The 15532-nt window shown below is 48.9% G+C and overlaps 1 protein-coding gene across 10 annotated transcripts in view; it reads left to right on the top strand.

The window, feature by feature from the left end:
• Positions 1–15532, top strand: part of TACC1 (transforming acidic coiled-coil containing protein 1) — a 93942-nt gene that overhangs the window by 27603 nt on the left and 50807 nt on the right. For 4 of the 10 annotated variants that reach the window (XM_068971723.1, XM_068971720.1, XM_068971724.1 and 1 more), the window contains exons 1-2: positions 9018–9420; positions 10436–10551. The exons of 1 other annotated variant lie outside the window; for it this stretch is intronic. In XM_068971723.1, the coding sequence (XP_068827824.1) occupies positions 9260–9420; positions 10436–10551 (277 nt within the window). In that variant the 5' untranslated portion in view covers positions 9018–9259. Of the gene's footprint in view, positions 1–9017; positions 9421–10435; positions 10552–15532 lie in introns of those variants that run through there. 5 more of the 10 variants (XM_068971728.1, XM_068971726.1, XM_068971727.1 and 2 more) reach the window with 2 other exon arrangements.

Raw genomic sequence — 15532 nt, 5'->3', positions numbered from 1 at the left:
AGTCGTGTGTGGATTCTCTAGTGGTGTGTGGGCCTAGTTGCCCCATGGCTATGAGATCTTAGTTTCCCAATTACGGACTGAACCTGCGTCCTCAGCATCGTAAGGCCGATTCTTAACCACTCGACCACCAGGGATGTCTCTTGATTTGCCTTTTAATTTGAAGGCAGACATTAGGAGTTTTCCTCTTCTTATGGAGCCAAATCTCCGATCATTATTTTTTGTGTTATTTTGTTAATTACTCCAAAGTTTGGACAGTCAGCCTTCTGACAGAGCCCTGGCAGATTCTGTTGCTTCTTGATGGTTTTCTCCCCGTGGTTTGATTTGTACTATTTAGCCATCTAATCCATCTGTAATTTATCCTGGTATATGCTCTGAGGTAAGGGTTGAATGTGATCTTTTCCCCATTGCCAACTAATTAGTCCTTCAACCACGTATTCTTCCCTTCCCCACTGTATTGTAACCTCCCCTTTATCATATAACAAATTCTTGTATCTTACCTGTAAGACAAGGTAAGATATCTTACCTTTCTGGGCTTTTTGTTCTGTTTCACAGAACCAGGATATGCCTGTTTCTGCATAAATGTTTCTAAATGTCTTGCAGAACTAATCCCCTTCTTGACTTTCAGCTAGTCACTTAGCTTGTGTTTATTAGTGAGGAAAATGAGGAATGTGTTAATATTTGGCACTTTCACAAATTTTAACACTCACAGAAAGGACAGACTTCCCTTCTCCCTGCTTTGTACTGTAACAGAGATATAAAAGGACACAGTTTCCTTGAATTTCCACACACATGTAGTTTCAGAGCCAACTTATGGCAGTGAAACTTTTACTGTAAAAGGATAAAAGCCAGAAGTAACAGAAGGTTGCATACCATGTCACGGAATTTGCTTCTTAGCTTCCTATCTTTGTCTTTGAGAAACATGAGATTTTCAGCCACAAACACATGAAGTCCTGTGATGAAATCCCCACACATGTCCAGAGTGAGCCTTTTGGTGGAGTGGGTTTCCCAATTACTCTGGAAACCTTTATGTGGTTTCATTCTTTCTTCTGAGTACATACCCTTCTCCCATCCTCCTAAAATGACTCTCTGCTGCCCTTTCTAAGTGCCGTCCCAGTCTGTACCCTCTTACTTCTTTTTTTCTTCTTTTTTCAGTATTTATTTATTTGGCTGCGCCAAGTCTTAGTAATGGCATGTGGGAGCTTCGATCTTAGTTGCAGCGTGAAGGGTCTAGTTCCCTGACTGGGAATCGAACCCAGGCATTGGGAGAGCAGAGTCTTAGCCACTGGACTGCCAGGGAAGTCTCTGTACCGTCTAACTTCTTAGTGACAATGTTTCATAAGTGAAAATGGGGACATGTATTTGTGAGGATGGTGGATGGAGTATTTGACATCAGGATGATCTTGGAAAATCTAGGCCATCTGACTAATGATCTTCTAGTCTAATAGATGGAGAGGTTTATTGGGGGAGGTTTATTCTATTTTGGAGGTAAGGTAGAAGAAGGGAGTCAAAACAGAAGAATAAATTGTATTCTATTTTGATTTCCTAGGTTCCCCAGGTTTCCCAAATTCCTTCAGCCTCCTTCACTCCAACCAGTCTCAATTGCAGTCTTCCCTCACAGGTTCATGAAGTAAAGTAGGTCTCTCAGATTTGGAGCAATGTGTATTATTAGAAACTTAAACTCATAAACAACTTAGGGTTTCAGATGGGTGTCTTGTCTAAGGTTCTGTGCGTGAAGCTCTCTGTCTTGGAGCTCTCTGACCTTTTCTAATATTTCATCTTCTGAAAAGAATGTAAGTTTCACAGAAGAAAACAAAATGTGCTAAATCAGTAACTCTGATATACCTGTTGAACAGGCTCTGCAATTGCAGTGACGTTGTTTAGCAGGAAAAACATTTATCTATTAGGACAGGTATTTCTGAATTTAAAGATAGTTCACTGCTCTCAGTGGGTCTTTTGTGTTTGTTTTCAACTGTAGATTTGTGGTAGTTGGTGGAGGATCAGTGACAATGTTTTTGTTATTTTCCTCACATAGAACGGACTGATTGACCTAAGTCTGTTTATATCTTTTGTACTCAACAGCTGTTTTTCTAGTACTCTTATATTGCAGTGAAAGTGAACTTTCTTATAAAGTCAGTAAACATATAGTCATGACATCTGGTGGGGATGAGCAGAAAACCTCACAGAATGGGTTCTTCCATGATACTGCATGCTAAGTCGCTTCAGTCATGTCCGATTCTTTGCGACCCCATGGGCTGTAGCCCACCAGGCTCCTCTGTCCATGGAATTCTCCAGGCAAGAATACTGGAGTGGGTTGCCATGCCCTCCTCCAGGGAATTTTCCTGACCTAAGGACTGATCCCACGTCTCTTGTGTCTCCTGCATTGGCAGGCAGGTTCTTTACCACTAGCGCCATCTGGGAAGCCCCTCCATGACACTCAGCTCAGTTCAGTTCAGTTCAGCGCTCAGTCCTGTCCAACTCTTTGCGACCCCATGAATCGCAGCACACCAGGCCTGCCTGTCCATCACCAACTCCCAGAGTTCACTCAGACTCACGTCCATCGAGTCGGTGCTGCCATCCAGCCATCTCATCCTCTGTCGTCCCCTTCTCCTCCTGCCCCCAATCCCTCCCAGCATCAGAGTCTTTTCTAATGAGTCAACTCTTCGCATGAGGTGGTCAAAGTACTGGAGTTTCAGCTTTAGCATCATTCCTTCCATGACACTGCTGCCACTAAGTCGCTTCAGTTGTGTCCGACTCTGTGCGACCCCATAGACGGCAGCCCGCCAGGCTCCTCCATCCATGGGATTTTCCAGGCAAGAGTACTGGAGTGGGATCCCATTGCCTTCTCCATCCATGACACTAGTTGCGTGTAAACATCGTAACATATATATCTGTTCCTTTTCCCACTTCTCTGAAAGCTGGCATGGTGTAACTCTGTTGTGTTCTCCGGTAGGTCTGATTGTGATCTAGGTGGAATGACATACTTTCTGGGGAAGTCAAACTTTGCTCTAGTGATAGAGAACAAAATAAATGAGAAAGTGGATCTGATGTGAGTCGTTCACCAGAGCAGAGCCTGGACAAGGGTCTTTGAGTAGGTCCCCTAGGTGGGATGCTTGGCCAAGTCTTTAATGAATGCAATCTGGATCCCTTTTCATCTTTCTGGAGCTCTTCAAGCATCTTAGCTGTGGACATAAATCCAGGTTTTCTGTTTTTTAAAAAAAATGAGAAAGAGGGTTCTCTTTAGGATGTAATTTTTGGTATAAACGCATAGTATTAATATAAGTCCCTGGTTTGGACATGTTGGAGGGAAGTTTGAGATTCTGTAGCCTGCAGGTAAAGGACAACATTAGATCTTGCAAGGTTTAAGACTGTAATGTTGAACTTAACCTGAATACCTCAGATGCCATTGTTGGCAATGGCATTTCTTCGTGGGTGGAGTGAGGTACTCCTAGTTGGGACTTTGTAGCCCTGGCCAGGTAAGCAGGAAGCCAAGACTGCAGCAGCAGCAAGAAGCTGAGTAGAGTGTCCCACTGATGGAATCTCAAGCCACCAAGTGGCTGCGAGTGCTTTCTGCGTTCTTCAAGAAGAGTACTGAAAGGTAGGACCAGGCTCCCGAGTCAGCCCCGTGTCACGGTTTTAGGCCGGTGACTGCCTTTTCTGCTTCAGTTACCTCATCAGCAAATTGAGGATGAGAAAACCTGCCCCACTCCCGGAGAATGTTGTAGGGATCAGAGGAAACTTGATTATGTAAGGTACTGTTATCATTGCATCTTAGAGACCTTCTGCTCTTCTATATTCGAGAAGACAAAAGTGGAGGGTTGAGGGGGCTTAGCTCAGTGTGCGGGGTGAGACGAGACCATCCAGTGGTGGGGCTGGTGGAGTGAGCACGCCCCGGGAACGCCCCACTGCGCCGTGTGTTCCGTGAACAAGGTGGCTCTCAAAGCAGGATGGGGAGGGGAGGTGGTCTACTGAGTCATCTATACTTCGTTGCCATCAGCTGTTTCAAGTCATATGGGCCAGTGCCTTTTCTCAGCCCTTTAGAGCCTCTCCTCCGCTTTGATGACATTCATCAATCTGGCATGCGTGCGCTCAGTCGTGTTCGACTCTGTGTGACCCCATGGACTGCAGCCCGCCAGGCTCCTCTGTCCATGGGTATGTCCATGGGATTCTCCAGGCAAGAATACTGGAGTGGGTTGCCATGCCCTCCTCCAGGGGATCTTCCCGACCCAGGGATTGAACTGGTGTCTCCTGCATCTCCTGCATTGGCAGGCAGGTTCTTTACCTCTAGCACCACCTGGGAATCCCTCAATTTGTCATTTCCTCTTAATTGAAGTTAGGTGTATCTTTTGCTCACCGAATTTGTAAATTGTTAGGAAATACAGATAAGTTGATGGGTTTGCCTGCCCGCCGGCCTGAGCTTTCTCTTCTCTCAGTGGTGACCTCAACTCTGTGATTTCCCTGTTGCCACCCTGAAGCCACCCTCCTCCTCTCCTGGAACATCATCTCATACACACAGCCTTCTCGTTTCACTGACTGTCGGAAAAGGTTTTGTTCACAGTAGCTGTTTTTCCTTCCTTCTGTTGTAAAAGGGTTCCCATTGTGCATGGACTGCTCGCAGCTCCAATACTGCTTGAGCGAAAGATTTGTTGTTATTGTTTAGTTGCTAAGTCATGTCCGACAAATTGTCTAGGAAGGGAGTCGTGTTTGCTTGCCTACTGCACGATCAAGTTCAGTATGAGTTAAGATCCAGTCCTTAATGGGCTTCCCTGGTGATTTAGTCGGTAAAGAATCACCTGCAATGCAGGAGACCTGGGTTCAATTCCCGGGTTGGGAAGATCTCCTGGAAGAGGGCATGGCAACCCACTCCAGTAATTCTTGCCTGGAAAATCCCATGGACTGAGGAGCCTGGTGGTCGACCTGACTGAACGACTAAACCACTACCACTTTAATTAGGTTTAGGAATTCTTCCTGGTCAGGCCCCGCCCTACCCCAACCCCCCACCAGCCCCCGAGATTCTCCCAGTAGCTGTGCCACACAAATGGATAGTTGTTTGCCTGTGTATAGTTGGCTTACTATATTATTCTATTTTTTACCAAAGAGACCCATTTCGCAGATTCCTCTGGGGCATTCATTAGTGGCAAGACATGGGTGTCTGCCCCGGCCACCACTGTGGATGTTTCAAGGAGTTCCAAAGCTTCTGTGAAGGGCAAGAAGCAGAGGAAGGAAGAGAACAGCTGGGCCCTTCCTGTGCTTCCGGTCATTTCCAAAACAAAGACATTCCATTTGCTGACATCTAGTCCTTGAAGCTAAGGGCGTAGCAGCAAAGTGATTTGATTTACCTTCTTGGTCAAACACTGCCCGTTCTTTCCAGAGTTACAGGAAAACTGACGTATCAGCCTCATTATTTGTTCTTCTAGACAATAAAATTAATTCAAGCTATTGAATGCTTACTTCACTGCTGTTCCCATTAAGTCCAGGAGTTTGCAGAGACTTTCAGAAACCTGAGCCTTTGTTTCTCCAATTTCAAGAAATTTCTGTATAAGCTTTTGTCTTGCTGGGGCCATCACTTGTCTGGTTTCCATTGTAGGCTGGTTCAAAAGCTTGATTTTGCCAGCAAGAGTCAGGCTTTAGGAATTTCTGGCACCGTAGCCAAACTTAGAAGGTCTGTTTGTAAACCGGAATATTCCTTTTCTGCACATTAATTCAACACCCTACTGACAGTGTGGTCCGGTACTGATCTCTGGGCAAACGAAAATAAATCATAACTACGATGTGGCCCCTACTGTTTAGAAGCTTATGGTTCAGACGTGGGAAAGACATGTAAACAAACATGTTGTGTATAGTGTGTAGGATGACCTTATGTCCTGGGACATCCTGATGTATGCCTCTTGTCCTGGTGATAACTATTAATAGTTGTTTAGTCCCTCAGTAGTGCCCGACTCTTTTGCGACCCCATGGACTGTAGCCCACCAGGCTTCTCTGGCTATGGGATTCTCTAGGCAAGAATACTGGAGTGGATTACCATGCCCTCCTCTGCGGGATCTTCCCAACCCAGGGATTGAACCCATGTCTCCTGCAATAGCAGGCAGATGCTTTACAACTGAGCCACAGTGAGAGTCTCTATGAATGTTTAGGGTATAGAGATGGTAGAAAGCAGGGAGAATTCCCAGAGGAGACACCTGCGCTGGTATCTTTAGACCTTCAAGGTCTGAGGGCTTGAGGTCAGGGTGGGGGTGGGGGGAAGAGTGTGCAAAACACTGCAGGCAAAAGGGAAATTGTTCCAGAAGCAACATTTAGTCAACTCAAGCTAGTCATCGTTCCCAAATTTATCCTGTGGAATAAATTCCCCAGGACACTTGGTCAAAATACAGATTTCTAGAACCTGCTGGGGCCATTTGGATTTGCATTAAAAACAAAAAAAATTTTTTTTCAGTCCCGGTGCTTGTCTTTTTTTTTTTTTTTTAAATGTTTATTTGTCTGCACTGGGTCTCAGTTGCGACATGTGGGATCTAGTTCCATGACCAGGAATCGAGCCTCAGCTCCCCTGCACCTAGAGCTTGGAGTCTTAACTGGTGGACCACTGAGGACCTCCCCTGGATTTGGATTTTTAAAGAAGGGCCACAAATGATTCTTGGACACAGTAAAGGTTCTGAACCAATTCTGTAGGGATTATGGCTACGACTATAAAGGGCTGGAGCAGAGGAGAGCAGGAACAGCAAGGCTAGAGTAGGAGTCACAGATCAGCCAGGCAAGGGTGACCTGGGCTGGAAAAACCCTCAGAGGTAGAAGCAGTTGGGAGACATTTACAGAGGATCTATGAAAAATGGGGACTGCAGGAATCATAATGGAATTGCAGAGGAATGTCCATCCTAAAGGAGATCAGTCCCGGGTGTTCATTGGACGGACTGATGTTGAAGCTGAGACTCCAATACTTTGGCCACCTGATGAGAAGAGCTGACTCATTTGAAAAGACCCTGATGCTGGGAAAGATTGAGGGCAGGAGGAGAAGGGGACGACAGAGGATGAGATGGCAGGATGGCATCACCGACTTGACGGACATGGGTTTGGGTGGACTCTGGGAGTTGGTGATGGACAGGGAGACCTGGTGTGCTGCGGTTCATGGGGTCGCAGAGTCAGACACGACTGAGCGACTGAACTGAACTGAAAGGATTCGAGAACATTCAGGAGTAAGAATGAACAGGACCTAGTACATAACAATTACTGATGTATATTTGTGTGTGCGCTTAGTTGCTCAGTCCTGTCGAGCTCTTTGCGATTCTCTGGACTGTAGCCCGCTAGGCTCCTCTGTCTATGGGATTTTACAGGCAAAGAATACTGGAGTGGGTTGCCATTTCCTCTGCCAGGGGATCTTCCTGACCCAGGAATCAAACCCACGTCTCCTATGTCTCCTGCATTGCAGGCAGATTCTTTACCCACTGAGCCATCACGGAAGCCCACTGATGTATGTGGACAATATCATTTCCAAGCAACAAAACGCTTGTGTCAGATCCAGGAACCTGGGGAACCTTATAATCTGAAGGGTTGTGTGGTGAGCCATAAATCTAAAAATACAAACAATGGGAGAGTGTTATGGCATATTTCATGTAGACCTAAAAAAACAACTCCTGCTTATTTCTTTGCAGTCTCCAGAACGATCAAAACTGTTGTGTTTATCTCTGGGAGCTGGATGAATTGTAAAGTATCCAGACACCCCAGCCCTCTTGTCTAGACTTCAGGCAAACCCCTGCCCTTCTGTTATGGTTAAGACCCACCCGCCAGGCCTTATCTTGCATCATTTTTTGCTTTTGTTCTTGTTATCAAAATGTGTAAGGCAGTCATGATTCATCAACAGTATGCTATGCCAACCCCTTTCAGGGGAAGACGTCTGTCTGGCAGTGTCAGCCTTTGTTCTTAATTCTGGAGCTGCTCTTTCTGTGGGAACCTGCAACTCTGAAAATTAAGAGTAGGATAAGAAACGTCTTTATCCAGGCACGGAGATCATGAAGTTGAGGCAATCCATTTGCTTGGTGCATTGGTGACTCTGAGAGGCGCCATCCTTAAGCTGAATTCCTGGAATGAAAATGAAGAAAATCTGAGGACAGCTCTACTTACTTCCCTCTCCCTTCAAACATACAGAATTTTTTTTTTTTAATTTGAAGGCTGAAATCGCCAGGTCTGTTGACCGACTTTCGAAGCAGCAATCGGAGTCAGAAACCGAATCAGAAGTTATGAAAAGAAAGCCTCAAAAAAAAAAGAGAATGGGAAACGGATCAGGCTATAATTTGTGTCATTTAGCACCCTTTACCCAAGACCTGGCCACGGCGCGTCCACCAGTGCGGACTGGGGAGCTAAAAAAAGTATCGAAAAATTCCAGCCCTTGGCTACTCTTGTACCACCTATGAGATATCTGACGGGTGAGGGTGAAAAGGCTGACATTTTCCACGCCGTTCTATCAGAGAGGGGAAAACGCCGTTAACAGCGGCCTCAAAAGTTGGTTTGGGGTTTTTTTTTTATTACAATAAGAGGCTGAACTTCTCTGTGAGCCCGTATTACCAACGCCATTAAGTCGCAGTAGCAAGATGAAAAAATAAACAGGGAAGGAGGGACACCCAGCGTGCGCCGACTCGGAAAAACGGGAAGCCGGCAAAAACCGTTGACGGCGCCCGGGTCCTCGGCCCGTCGTCGCCTCCGAAGTCGCAGCCGCCAAGCCCCTTCCACCGCAGCGCGGGCGCGACCACTGCGGCGCGAAGGCGGGGGGGGCTCGGCAGCTGAGCCGCGCGCTTCCGAGGCCCCGCCTCCGCCGGCGCCCCTCGCCGCGCGCACGGGTGGTACGGCCCGAGGGGGGCGGCTCCCGGGGCGCGGCTCCGCGGCAGCTGAGGCGCGGCCGGCCGGCCGGGAGGCGGGAGGCGGGAGCCGGGAGCCGGGCCCCTCGGAACGCAGACGCCTAGCCGCCGGGCAGCCGAGGCCGAGCTGCCGACCCGGGCTCCCCTCACCCCACCCCGAGGAGGCCCCAGGAGGGGCTTCGGCGCCGCGGCCGCGCGTTCAGGAAGGAGGACGAAGAAGGAGCGGCGCGCGGCCGGCCGGCTGAGAGGAAGCGCTGCGCCCGCGCCCCCGACGGCGCCCGTGAAACCACATCCGCGCCTCCGCTGGAAGCGCGTCCGGGCGCCTGTCACCGGGTCCCTCCATCTTGAAAGGGAGAAAAAAGCGCTTTCCCGTCCCCGCTCCCCTCCTCCCAGGAGCCGGGGCCGCAGGAACCGCGCGCATGGCGTTCAGCCCCTGGCAGATCCTGTCGCCCGTGCAGTGGGCGAGATGGACGTGGTCCGCGGTGCGCGGCGGGGGCGCCGGAGAGGAGGAGGCCGGAGGGCCGGAGGGCGACCCCGAGGACGAGGACTCGCAAGCCGAGACCAAATCCTTGAGTTTCAGGCAAGTACACGCGTTGCTGCCGAGATTCGGACGCGCTGCCATCCATCCATCCATCCGCGGCTCATTCTGTGTGTGCGCGCGCGCGCGCGCGTGTGTGTGTGTGGTCGCCACCCGCGTTAACCGTGTTCATGGCAGTGCTGCCGTCCCTGCCCGTAACCAGGTCCTCGCTGTGCAGTCGGAAGTTCAGGACGTTGTGCCCTCCCGCCGGGTGCTTTCCTCCCCTTGTTTCAGTGTGAGCTTTCTGAACCTAACCCAGAATCTGCAGTCTCTCCGCATCCCCGTGTGCCTCAGTCCCTTTCTCTAAGCTTCAAGACCGCAGCCCCCGCCCCTGCACAAACACACACACACACACGCACTGTCGTGGATCGCACCCGCTGGCACTTGGGGCCCTCCCTACGGGGAAGAAGTCGCTCCCAGGCTCTCCTGGGACTCCCCTGTGTCCCCGAAAATGCAGCCTTGGTGAAGAAGGTCGCGTGATGCAGGGCCCCCCTGGCCTCTGGGGGAGAAACGGTCGTCTCTCCTGAGCTGTCAACCCGTGTGATTGCGGGAGGCAGGTGACAGCGTCCTCGGCCTCTAGCCGGGTGCCTTGCAAACAGGTAGAGAGAGGCCTAACTCCAGAAAAAGGGCATCGAGGCGAAAGCTGGCTTCATGATTTTAGGCTGAGAGGGGCGATCTGAATTTTTAAGCCTCTGGCAAAGGGCTTTTGTGAGAAAAGGAGTCTGTTGAAGGGGCTTTGGGGGGGCTGTCAGAGGGAGGGAAGGATGACCTCAGAAATAAACGTTGCTGGAGAAAGGCCCCGGAGGATGGAAGAGATTTCAGGGAGACGGAAGCTGGAGGAGGGCGCTGCCTCAGCACTGCACCCCCCTCCCCCCCATCCCGGGCCAGTCCACACTGAGGACCCCCGCGCGGGGTGCGAAGTTAGCAAAAAATACTGGACCTTGTGGAGATGTAGCCTGTAAAGGGGTGTCGGAAATACCGTTGAAAGTGGTAATTCCTCATTTTTCCCCCTTGGCAGCTCGGATTCTGAAGGTAATTTTGAGACCCCTGAAACTGAAACGCCCATCCGATCCCCTCTCAAGGAATCCTGTGAGTCGTACCTCGGACTGGCAGGCTCCGGGGCCAAGACCCAAGGTAAGGAAAGACTTCCCTTGTTCTGCCTTTTTTTTTGCTGCTGTTGTTTCAAGTTTGAAAATGTAAATAAGAGAAGGAAAAGTGTTAATGCAGGGCCATTTTAAAAGGTGAGGGGTTGTCTCCTTACTCAGCAGAAGCTGTTTGAAAGCTCCTGGCATATTTGAAATGGTTTGTTTGTATTTTTCCAAGTGTGGAAGCCAGAATCTTTCCTCCCTAAGTAGGTTGTACATTTTGCAGTATGAAATTATCATTATCAGAACATTCCTGCTAGGCCATAAAAAACAAAAATGTGTGTAGTGATGTTGGGATGGAGGTGTGTTTAGATTTGGCTTCACACATTTCTCAGGCCTGTGCATTTTCTCCAGGGTGTGGCTGGAGACAAGAATTATAGGTAGGAGTTGAATTTTTTTAGACCAGGAGGAATCTTAAGAGGCGGTGTCAAAGTTCTCCACCGCCCCCGCTTCTGCCAGGGATGGTGGTGAGCCCCAGTCCACCCAAGAAAGCCTGGCATGGAGACGCCCTTCTGCCCTCAGATCCCAACCTTGAGCCTGCATTTCATCTGCAGAGGCTGCTGCTGTTCCTCTCGATTAGTGGAAACCGTTTTTGTCCCACAGCCAATTCTGAGTAAAATCTCACCTGGCCTGATCGCAGGCAGTTAGCTGTTCAGAGTGGCTGTGATTCAGCAGTGGAAACAGCCCCCATCTCTGCAGGCCAGCATCGTGGAGGGAGATGGGCCTTTCAGAGGTTAAGCAGAATGTACCTACCTGTCAGCTTGGCTTCCCTGGTGGCTCAGCGGTAAAGAACCTTTCTGCAATGCAGGAGACACAGGTTCGACCCCTGGGTTGGAAAAATCCCCTGGAGGAGAGCCTGGCAGCCCACTCCAGTATTCTTGCCTGGAGAATCCCATGGACAGACGAGCCTGGCGCGCTATAGTCCTGGGGTCACTATAGTCCTGGGGTCACAAAGAGTCAGACACATTGAAGTGACTTAGCACGCACGCGTGCACCTGTCAGCTTTGGCCTAAGTACAACAACGGAGAAGAATGAAGCCGGGGAAGGGGGAACAGAGTTGGGGGAGGGTTGGTAGGAGGTGCTGAAGGCTGATGGGGCTGGGGAGCCTGACTGATTAGGGGACTTGAGCAGACTCCTGAAAGAGGATTGAGGGGACATCTATGCAGTTTCCTGAGAACTCTTCTAGCAGAGCGCATGGCTCCTGGGAACGTCTGAGAGAGCACCAGCCTGAGGCAGAGGGGTGGGGAGGGAAGTGCCCGGGGGGCAGCATGTTGGAAGTCAGGGAGGAGGCCTGGTGGCTGTAGCAGCCGGAGTCAGCCAGGTAGGGGGCTTTCTGGGTCCTGTAGTCACAAGGCATTCATTTTTCCTTCTGAGTGAGATCAGAAGGGCTGCCTTTAAAAAAGGCCACAAACCGGGCAGCTTAAAACAATGGAAATTGGTTCCCTCTCTGTTCTGAAGGCTAGAAGTCTGAAATCAAGGTGTTGGCAGGGCCAGGCCCCTTCCAAAAATTCTAGGGACAAATTCTTCCCTGTTTCTTCTGGCTTCTGGTGGTTGCCAGCGATTCCTGGTGTTCCTTGGCCCGTGGCAGCAAAGCTCCCATCTTACGTGGTCAGCTTCTCCCTGTGTATCTCTGTCTCTTCATGTGGCTTTCTGAGGAGGACACAAGTCATTGGGTTTAGGGACCACTCCAATCTAAGTTGACCTCTTAGGTTGATTACATCTGCAGAGATAACTACAGTTGAGCCTTGAGCAACATGGGTTTGAACTGTGCGGGTCCACTCGATACAGATTTTTTTTCACTAAGTATGTTCTAGAGCAGGGGTCCCCAACCTCCAGGATCTAATACCTGATTATCTGAGGTGGATCTAATGTAATAATAATAGAAATAAAGTGCACAGTAAATGTAATGCAATTGGGTCACCCTGAAACCATTCCCCATCCCCTACCCCAGTCCGTGGAAGAATTGTCTTCCATGAAATGGGTCCCTGATGCCAAAAAAGTTGGGGACACTGTCCTAGATTACTACACGGTCCACGGTGGGTTGAATCCAAGGATAGAGAAATGCGGATATGGAGTGTTTTCAACTGTGCTGAGTGGTTGGGGGTGGACACCCCTAACCCCCACATTGTTCAGGGTTCAACTGTTATGTCCAGATAAGACCACATTCCCAGGTGTGGGGAGTTAGGACTTGAGCTTGTCTTTTGGGGGGAATATAGTCCAACCCGCAGCAGGGCTTTGAACAGAGGGACAGTGCTCTCACTTCCTTTTTCAAAGGATAGCTGTCTGGAGAAGGCACTCCAGGATGGATGTCCTTTTCTGTGTTTTTTCTATTTGCAGTGACAAAGTAGAGCCAACTTTCAGTTACCCGGTTACCTGATTTTTGATCGGGTCGTGAATTTATTTTCCCAACCGTTATTATGTTTCCTTGCTTAGCAACTTCCTCAAAGGTCACCTGGGGAGGTCACAGGAAGTCCGTGCTGGATTTCGTGATGGAGCTGGACTTACTGGGGAAATGTTATCAGCTTTTTGTGATTTGGTTTTGCTTTCAATGGTGAGCTCCAGGGACTTCCCTGGCAGTCCAGTGGTTAAGACTCCATGCTTCCAATGCAGGGGACGCGGGTTTGACCCCTGGTCAGGGAACTGAGATCCTGCATGCCACATGGTGTGGCCAGAAAAAAATTTTTTAATAATAAATGGTGAGCTCCATACTGGGCTGCCCTGCTGAAAATTCCTTCAACTGGCCCTGGGCCGCTTTTTTACCATGAGTTCAGGCAGAGACTGCATGGGAACAGGCAGGTTTGCGTGTTAGAGGACTTGTGTGTGCCGCTTGGCTGGGTAGCGGTCTCCATAACAGAAGATGCCGCTTCATAGCTTCCCCTTTCTTCTCTCAAGATTGGCAGATCTGAAGGGAGATTTGAAAGCCTGAGAGAGCTATTCTGTGGCCTTCCCCTCAAATTTAAATAAAGCTCACAAGACAGTTTGAAAGCCTCTTTGAATTGCTTAGCCTGGGCCGCCTGCTTCCTCACCATCCTGTCAGCTGGTGGTCTGATTCATCCTGACAGATTCTTCGCTAATTAAATGGAGGCCAGTATGGCCCAGGCCCTCAAAACCACAGAGACCCAATTGTTTGGTCCTTCCTATGCCACTGACTCATTTTTACAAGTTTTGGTCACTTACGGCTCATACTCTCTTTTCTTGGTCTCTAGAATTTTCCTTTTTAGAGAGTCAAGGACCAAGAAAGGGCTTTCCCGATGGCTCAGCAGTTAAGAATCCACCTGTAATGCAGGAGACGTGGGAGATGTGGGTTCCGTCTCTGGGTCGGGAAGGTCCCCTGGAGGAGGAAATGGCAGCCCACTCGAGTAATGTTGCCTGGAAAATCCCATGGACAGAGGAGCCTGGTGGGCTACAATCCATGGGGTCACAAAGAGTCAGATGGAGCTGAGCGTGGATCAAGAAAGCTCAGCGGAGTAGCTCAAGATTGTGGACCAAGAAAGTGGCAGGCGGTATAAACTGGGAAAAAAGCACTGCATATGAAGAAGTCTTGCCATTTAGTGTCTTTAAATAACAGGATGATTCCCCATCAACCTGGCAGTATCCTGCCCTCTGGGGCTTCTTCTCCCCAACACCAGTCCTTGTCGAGAGTTCTGTGGATGGCCTTGTTATGCATACACAGTGAGTGTAAAAATACAGTCAGGGCACAGATCTGACCAGGGAAGATGTCAGTGGGCAGAAATTCCTGGAGTCTAATGCTGAAGTCTAACTTCTCAGCCTGGAAGGTTCTCTTTCTAAAAACTGTGGTTATTCGACTGCTGATAAGGTGGTGTGCATTCTCACTTTTGCTCAGTTGTGTCTGATCCTTTTGATCCTATGGACTGCGGCCCACCAGGCTCCTCTGTCCTTGGGATTCTCCAGGCAAGAATAATACAGGAGCAGGTTACCATTTCCTCCTTCAGGGGATCTTCCCCAACCGGGGATCAAACCTGCATCTCCTGCTCACTTGACCGGTAGATTCTTGACCACTGCACCACGTGGGAAGCCCCCTGATAATACGGTTAGTCTTTGATGCAGGGGAACAGCACGTGTAGGTCATGTAAGACTCTGTCTTCTGGCAGGATGCTCTATAAGCTCTGCAAAGGGTGTTTAAGTTGCTGATGTTACTGTTGTTTCTCTTTGCTGGGAGATGTATCAGTAAGGAGACATCACTTAGGAAAGGACGTTTGAGAGGTGCAGTCTCAAGTTTATCGGTTTTTTTTTTGTTTGTTTCCAGTGCTGATGGACTGTGGTTTTGTCCTGTGTTTTAGATTATAAAAGTGAAAGCTGTAGTGGCTGTCCTCTGTTAATTGAACCTCCCCCAGCCGGCACACACAAACACACACGCCTTTGTTTACAAATTGTTACCTTTCTTTGAGAGAGGGAATTGTAATTCACACTGAAGCTCTTTCTGCCCTTGGAACAGTTATCCTGTTTGATATGTTGATTAGAGGACTAGATACACCAAACACATAAGGTAGTTCTCCAGAAGAGGAGAGAGATAAACAGGGTCAGTCCATAGGTGTTTACTGCCGGAGGGTTGTAGGGACTGCTGACTTACTTGTTGACGTAGTTTGGGTCAGTGTAAATCAGGCATCAGCCAGCAATAGCTCATAGGCCTGCCGTTACCTGTTACTGTTTTGCTGGAGAGCTGAGAACTGTTCCTACATTTTTAAACGACGGAAAACGATATTTTGTGTGAAAAGTACATGAAGTTCAAATTTCAAGGCCCATAAATAAAGTTTCATTTTGGAACGCAGCCGTGCATTTAGGTGTAGTCTGGCTGCTTTTGCAGTAAGATAGCAGATTGAATACTCAGAACAGAGGCAAATGCCTGAAATATTTACTATCTGGCTCTTTACAGGAAGTTTGCCGACCTTGATCCACACTTGCAGTGATTTTGGTAAAATGATAAAGTTTAAGTACTTTATAATTTGACC

This window comes from Capricornis sumatraensis, chromosome 4, assembly GCF_032405125.1.
Source record: "Capricornis sumatraensis isolate serow.1 chromosome 4, serow.2, whole genome shotgun sequence".
Lineage (NCBI taxonomy): Eukaryota > Metazoa > Chordata > Mammalia > Artiodactyla > Bovidae > Capricornis > Capricornis sumatraensis.
Note: the sequence above shows the minus strand (reverse complement) of the source record. Positions and strands in the feature narration are given on the sequence as shown.